Here is an 8,016-nt window from a genome sequence, read left to right as displayed (position 1 = left end):
AGACCCCATAGCACACCCATGTTTCTGCCTATAATATTGCTCCCCATATGTGAAGTAGGTTGACTGCAGGCACAGTTTCAAGAGTTGACACAGTTGTTCTGTGGAAAGTGTGGTCCTGCTGCTCAGAGTGGTGTCTGATGTTAATTTTAAACTGACCACCTCTACTGCATAATCAACAGGTGGCTTTTAAACCCCAAAATACATTACGGCAAAGACTGGTTCATCCCAAACATCCAGTCCCCCGGCACAAACAGAGTAATGTTGTGTATGCTGTTCAGTGTCAGGAGGGTGATCAGTCTTACATCGGGGAAACTAAACAGCCACTGGCCAAAAGGATGGACCAGCACAGAAGATCAACATCGTCAGGCCAGGACTCTGCGGTCTACACTCATCTCCAGGCCAGCGGTCACTCTTTCAGGGATGAAGATGTTCACATCCTGGACAGAGAGGAACAATGGTTTGAGAGAGGAGTAAAGGAGGCCATCTTTGTGAAAAGAAACCGTCCATCATTAAACAGGGGTGGAGCCTCCGGGTTCAACTGTCCCCCTCTTACAATGCTGTGATTGCTAGTATCACTCAGCCCTCTGTGAATAGTAAACAGCCATCAGGTGCTAATGATCCGTTGTTAGGCTGATGGTCCTTCTTGAGCATGTGATCAGCTGGTTTTGGTTGTCAGCAGCAAAACTGGTTGATCCACCCTGAGAAGGTGCTATTGAAGAGACTGAGCTGAATACAGCACCTCAGACTGAGGAAGTCTCTCGGATGAGAGACGAAACGTTTCTACATTTTTTTGTTGATTTGCTTTGTTTTGTTTTTTTGAATGTCCAGAGGACCAGATTTAACTTTTTTAGATTTGTCTACCTGGATTATTGAGCATGCATCAGGATAAGTTGCTGTAACGTTAGCAAACATAAACTTACCAGCTGAAATCCCACACACAGCTCCGTCCTCGGAGTTCTTTGATGGAAGAGGAGTCCGGTCATGGAGATAATGAATCATTCATGCTCTCAACACTCACAGACTGACTTTAATGCTGAGAGGAGGAGGAGGGGAGGCTGCTGTCCTCCTCTCTCCTCGCAGAAAAACATGGAGCAACTTTCTGCTCGTAAACTGAAGCCGTTCGACGCCACACGTGCTGAACACGTGAACCCCGTCTGTGGGCATAACCAGCGCCATAGACATACAGCAGCTCTGTACAGCTCTGCGTGTAAACACGTAGTCTGTTTGTCATATATCTGTGTTTTACCTGCCGGCGTGCTGAAACCACTTGTCACGTTACAGCCAATACTGAAACTTGACAATGAAAAAAGAGTCATGTTTCAATCCATACACCGACTGACGCAATTCGGTCGGTGCCATAAAAGAACGTCGGTTCGGTACACAGCCCTACAACAAGCTGCCTTTTTTGGACTGTTTGGTTCACATGGAGAGAGAGGACAGCCTCAACATTGAAGTTTACAGAAAACCAACCCACACAGACCAGTATCTTCTGTTTGACTCCCACCATCCACTGGAACACAAACTCTCAGTCATCAGAACTTTACAGCATCGGGCCGAACGCGTCTCCACGAAGACAGAAGGAAAGGAACAGAAACACATCCAAGAAGCTCTCCAAACATGTGGATATCCTAACAGGGTTTTTGTCAAGTCAGCGAGGAAATCTACAAAACACACCAATAAACAGAAAAAGGAGAACAACAGACGGAAAAACATCGTCATCCCTTATGTTGCTGGAGTATCAGAGAAATTCAGAAGGATTTTCAACAAACACAAGATCCCAGTACATTTCAAACCCAGCAGGACTCTCAGACAGAGGCTGGTCCACCCTAAGGACAAGACACCCATACACAAACAGAGTGGTGTAGTGTATGTGGTCCAGTGCAGCGAGGACTGTCCAGACCTCTCTACATTGGAGAAACTAAACAACCTCTTCACAGACGCATGACTCAACACAGGAGAGCCAGCTCCACAGGACAAGACTCAGCAGTTCACCTCCACCTCAAGGATAAGGGACACTCTTTTGAGGACCACAATGTTCACATCTTGGACTGAGAAGACTGATGGTTTGAGAGGGGACTGAAGGAAACAATTTATGTAAAAAGAGAGCAACCATCTTTAAACAGAGGAGGAGGCCTCAGATTTCCACTTTCAAAAACTTATAATGTAACTTTAGGACTGATACCCAGCCAGTTTTCACACCTATCAGATGTAACCAGAGGGGCCACATTTGTGAATAAGATTAACAAAGACCTTAACAAACCCCTACTGTAAGACGTGATAGATCAATCTGCATATGTATGTGTGTATCTTATCTCAGCTTTATAACCTGAACCCCACACGCTCTGCTCTTGGAATTGAGAAAGCTCCTCGTATGAGAAACAAAATGTCTTCTGTTACAAATAAAGTCCAGTTGTTTTGGTCTTGAACTTTTTTGAATACACCTTTTAGATTTTATTTTTTTAATGTGAAAACCATACATCATTTCCCTTCCACGTCACTTCACAGTTAAGCTCTACTTTGGTCTGTCACGTAAAATCTCAGCAAGTTCGTCTGATGTTTGTAGTTGAAATGGGGCATAAAGACATTTTCATGGTACTGAACCTTACTGATCCCTCCAATTCTCTCAAATAAGACCCAAAACTGTCGATGTTAGGAGTGTCTATTCACAGAGGTGTGTGTGTGTGTACTTACTGGGTTTGCCTCCAAGGTAAACAGTCACTTTGGTCCTTGTGGAGTAGTTCTGTTTGGGGCCTACACTCTGACTGCTGGCTCCATCTACCAGCAGCTGCAGAAAGTTGTTCTTCTTCACCACTGGAAACATATTTCAGCATCACAGCTTTGCACCAGAACCATGGCAGGTGTGGGGAGGCCTGTCTGAAGGAACTCACCTGTGATGGTGTGCCAGAGGCCATTACACAGGGGTTTGTCAGGTGTAAAGGAGGTAGAGAACCCCGCTCTACCACTGTTCACTGAAACAGTCACCTACAAACACAAATATCACTTTGAGCTCGGGTTTTATTTTGGACTTTTAGTACAAATTAAAGAGTTTAAGACCTATTAGTCATTTTTTTATTCAACCTTTATTTAGGTTGAATGACACTGAAGGAATGCACATCATCCATCAGCCATTCTAAACTGGGTAGTTCCCAAAAGTGAATCAGTCATAGATGTACAGCTAATGATTACTTTCTGAGAGATTTATCAAAATCCATGCACGCACACGCACACGCACACAGGGAAAACCTCTGCCTTTTGGAGGCCAGTGATAACTGTTTTCCTTTTCATGTGGTTCTTTTGTATGACAGAGTTGTGTTACCTCTCCCTGACTGAGGACCAGGCTCAGGTGTTGGTCCACTGTGGTTCCAGCATGCAGCAACAGCCCAGAGTCAGAGATGGGTCGAACCTCCAACTGAACTTCTACGTCCTGACTCAGAACCAGGGATTTATCTGTCAGAAGGGAGATACAGCCCTCAGTCAGGACATTGTCCACAGTGAGGCTCAAACAAGAGGAGGGGGACAGGAAATACCTGTCTCCAAGTGTCCCCCCTGTCCAGAGAAGTATGCTCCAGGTTGCAGAGGACTCTGGAAGCAGGGCACTGTTCCCTGGCTGTGAGCTGGAACTCCTGCAGGAACTCTGTTCAGGGTCAGGTCTCTGACACAACCGACGAACGCGTCACAGCTCAGGGACTAAAAAGGAAACAAATGTTAATCCTCAGCATCATAACTGATCTTTATTCAGATGTTCACTGTTTATGTTTCTAAATGCTCAGCTCATCCAGGACCTTAATTTATGTCCGACTTTAGGAAGTGTACTGGTAACTTTATCAGCCTGATGCTTGCTCAATGATCCAGGTAGAAAAATCAAAAAAAGTTAAGTCAAGTCCTCTGGATGGCTATCTTGATGCATGCTCAATACATGCTGGATAGGTAAAAAAAAACAAAATCGTATAGACAATTTTTCTACATTTTTTTTCACCCATCCAGAGGACCTGACAAATTTTTTAGATGCAACTTTTATCAGTTTCCTAATTAAAACAAATCAGGAACTTTAACCACTACCCATTTAACATTAGCCACATTTCCTTAATCCCTCCCTGGGCTGCCACATTACAATGGTGGAGGGGTTTGAGTGTCCCATTGATCCTAGGAGCTATACTGTCAGGGGTTTCATGCCCCTAGTAGGGTCACCCAAGGCAGACAGGTCCTAGGTGAGAGACCAGACAAAGTGCAGCCCAAAGACTATTTATGATGAATCAAATAAATGGAAACAATGTTCCCTCTCCCCGTGGATCACCGGGGTCCCATTCTGGAGCCGGACCTGGAGGTGGGGCACGCTGGCGTGCGCCTGGTGGCTGGGCTTTCACCCTTTCACGTTTAACCTTTAATACTTTCACACATGAAGCCTGGCCGGGCACAGCCAGAAGAGGAGACGTGGGTCTCCCTTCCCATGGACTCACCACCTGTGGGAGGTGCCAAAGGGGTCAGGTGCAATGTGGGATGGGTCGTGGCCAAGGGCAGGGACCTTGATGGTCTGATCCTTGGCGACAGAAGCTGGCTCTCGGGACGTGTATTGTCATCTCTCTGGTGGGTGGGGAAGGAGCCTGAGCTGGTGTGTGAGGTTGAGAGGTTCCGGCTAGTTCCGGCTAGAAATAGTCGGACTCACCTCAACACATGGCTCTGGCTCTTGAGAGGGGTTGGACATGCTTCCACTCTGGAGTTGCCCCTGGTGAGAGGTGCCGAGCAGGAGTGGGCATACTTGTTGCCCCCCACATCTTGGTGCATGTACATTGGGGTTCACCCCCGTGAACGAGAGGATAGCTATCCTCCGCCTATGTGTGGGAGGATGGGTTCTGACTGTTGTTTGCGCTTATGCGCCAAACAGCAGTTCAGATTATCCCCCCTTTTTGGAGTCCTTGGAGGTAGTACTGGAGTGTGCCCCTCCTGGGGACTCCCTTGTTCTGCTGGGGGACTTCAACACTCACATGGGCAATGACAGTGAGACCTGGAGGGTGTGGTTGGGAGAAACGGCCCCCCTGATCTGAACCCGAGTGGTGTTGGACTTCTGTGCTCATCATGGATTGTCCATAACGAACATCATATTCAAGCATAAGGGTATCCATATATGCTCTTGGCACCAGGACACCCTAGGCCACAGTTCAATGATCAGCTTTATTGTTCTCATTTGATGTGCAGTTGCAGGTCTTGGACACTGTGGTGGAAAAAAGGGGTGGAGCTATCCACTGACAACTACCTGGTGATGAGTTGACTTCGATAGTAGAGGAGGTTGCCGGTCAGACCTGGAGGCCCAAACGTATTGTGAGGGTCTGCTGGGAACGTCTGGCATAGTCTCCCGTGAGACGGAACTTTAACTTCAACCTCCGGGAGAACTTAACATGTTCCGAGGAAGGTGGGGGACATAGAGTCTGAGTGGGCCATGTTCTGTGCCTCCATTGTCGAGGCAGCTCATCGGAGCTGTGGCTGCAAGGTTGTTGGTGTCTGTCGTGGCGGCAACCCTCAAACCAGGTGGTGGACACAGGCGGTGAGGCATGCTGTCAGGCTGAAGGAGTTCTATTGGACCTTTTTGGCCTGTGGGACCCCGGAAGCAGCTGATGGGTACTGGTAGTCCAAGCAGTATGCGGCTCCAGTGGTCGCTGAGGCAAAAACTTGGGCGTGGGAGGAGTTCAGAAAGGCCATGCTTCGAGGCGATTCTGGTCCACCATCCGGTGTCTCGTGGGAGGGGGAGGGAGTACACGACCAACACTGTTTATAGTGGGGGTGGTGTGCTGCTGACCTCAACTCTGGATGTTGTGGGTCGGTGGGCAGAGTACTTTGAAGACCTCAATCCCATCAGCACGTCTTCCAATGTGGAAGTGTAACATGGGGACTTCGGGTTAGGCTTTCCAATCTCTGGTGCTGAGGTCACCGAGGTGATTAAAAAGTTCCTTGTTGGCAGGACCCTGTGTGTGGATGAGATTCGCCCGGAGTTCCTTAAGGCTCTGGATGTTGTGGGGTTGTGTTGGCTTACGCAACTCTGCAATATTGCGTGGACATTGGGGGCAGTTCCCGTGGATTGACAGACTGGGGTGGTGGTCCCCCTATTCAAAAAAGGAGACTGTAGAGTGTGTTCCAACTACAGAGGGATCATGTTCTTAAGCCTCCCTGGTAAGGTCTATTCAGGGGTTCTGGAAAGGAGAGTCCGTCGGATAGTCGAACCTACAATTCAGGAGGAACAGTGTGGTTTTCATCCTGGTCGTGGAACACTGGACCAGCTCTATACCCTCAGCAGGGTCCTGGAGGGTGCATGGGAGTTTGCCAAACCAGTCTACATGTGCTTTGTAGACTTGGAAAAGGCATTCAACCATGTTCCTTGGGGAACGCTGTGGGAGGTACTCTGGGAGTATGGAGTACCAGGCCCTTTGATATGGGCTGTTAGGTCCCGGTACGACCGGTGTCCGAGCTTGGTCCGCATTGGCGGCAGTACGTCGGGCTCATTCCCGGTGAGAGTTGGACTATGCCAAGGTTGCCCTTTATCACCGATTCTGTTCATAACTTTTATGGACAGAATTTCTAGGCACAGCCAAGGTGTTGAGGGGATCAGTTCTGGTGGCTTTAGGATTGCATCTCTGCTTTTTGCAGATGATGTGGTCCTATTGGCTTCATCAGGTCATGATCTACAGCTGGAGCAGTTCACAGCTGACTGTGATGCTGCCAGGATAAGGATCAGTTCTTCCACATCCAAGGCTATGGTCTTGAGCTGGAAAAAGATAGAGTGCCTTCTCTGGGTCGGAGAGGAGGTCCAGCCCCAAGTGGAGGAGTTCAAGTATCTCAGGGTCTTGTTCAGGAATGCGAGAAAAAGGAGTGAGAGATCGATAGGCAGATAGGTGCGGCGTCTGAAGTGAAGTGGGCGTTATACCGATCGATCATGGTAAAGAGAGAGCTGAGTCAAACGGCGAAGCTCTCAATTTACCGGTCGATCTACGTTCCTACCCTTATCTATGGTTATGAGCTTCGGGTTGTGATCTAAAACACAAGATCACAGATACAAGCAGCCAAAATAAGTTTTCTCTGCAGGGTGTCTGGGCTCTCTCTTAGAAATAGGGTGAGAAGCTCGGTCATCCGGGAGAGACTCAGAGTAGAGCCGCTACTTCTCCATGTAGAGATGCCAGTTGAGGTGGCTCGGGTATCTAGTTAGGATGCCTCCTGGACGCCTCCGTGGTGAGGTGTGTCGGACATGTCCCACTGGGAGGAGACCCAGAGGAAGATCCAGGACACGCTGGAGAGACTATGTTTCTTGGCTGGCCTAGGAATGCCTTGGAATTCCCCCAGAGGAACTGGCCCAAGTGGCTAGGGAGAGGGAAGTCTGGGCCTCCCCACTTAAACTACTAACCCCGCGATCTGACCCGAGACAAGCAGAAGAAAATGGGTGGATGGACGAGAACTTTAAATTCTCAGAACCTTTTTGCTTTTTCCAAAAAAGTTAAATCTGGTCCTCTGGACATTCAAAAACAAAACAAAACAAAAAAATTGTCAAAACATTTCGTTTTTCATCCGAAAGACTTCCTCAGTCTGAGGTGCTGTATTCAGCTCAGTCTCTTAAATAGCACCTTCTCAGAGTGGATCAACCACTTTTGCTGCTGACAACCAGAACCAGCTGATCACATGCTCAAGAAGGACCATCAGCCTAACAATGGATCATTAGCACACTGATGGCTGTTTGCTATTCACAGGGGGTTGAGTGATACTAGCAATCACAGCATTGTAAGAGGGGGACAGTTGAACATGGAGGCTTCTACCCCTGTTTAATGATGGCCGGTTTATTTTCACAAAGATGGCCTCCTTTACTCCTCTCTCAAACCATCGTTCCTCTCTATCCAGGATGTGAACATCTACATCCCTGAAAGAGTGACCGCTGGACTGGAGATGAGTGATCATTGTGTAATAGTATCCTGATGCATGCTCAATAATCCAGGTAGAAAAATCCAAAAAAGTTCAATCTGGTCCTCTGGACATTCAAAA

The 8,016-nt window shown here is 47.9% G+C and overlaps 1 protein-coding gene across 1 annotated transcript in view; it reads right to left on the bottom strand.

The window, feature by feature from the left end:
- The window catches only part of LOC119416584 (laminin subunit alpha-4), a 104,613-nt gene that overhangs the window by 9,914 nt on the left and 86,683 nt on the right, over positions 1 to 8,016 (bottom strand). The window contains exons 12-15 of the mRNA XM_037683774.1: positions 3,528 to 3,687; positions 3,317 to 3,447; positions 2,889 to 2,982; positions 2,692 to 2,811 (exon numbers count right to left, since the gene is read on the bottom strand). Coding sequence (XP_037539702.1) covers positions 2,692 to 2,811; positions 2,889 to 2,982; positions 3,317 to 3,447; positions 3,528 to 3,687 — 505 coding nt within the window. The remainder of the gene's footprint in view (positions 1 to 2,691; positions 2,812 to 2,888; positions 2,983 to 3,316; positions 3,448 to 3,527; positions 3,688 to 8,016) is intronic.

The sequence above is a fragment of the Nematolebias whitei genome, chromosome 11, assembly GCF_014905685.2.
Source record: "Nematolebias whitei isolate Nwh7 chromosome 11, NemWhi1, whole genome shotgun sequence".
NCBI lineage: Eukaryota > Metazoa > Chordata > Actinopteri > Cyprinodontiformes > Rivulidae > Nematolebias > Nematolebias whitei.
The sequence above is the reverse complement of the archived record's forward strand: the minus strand, read 5'-3'. Positions and strand labels throughout refer to the sequence as shown.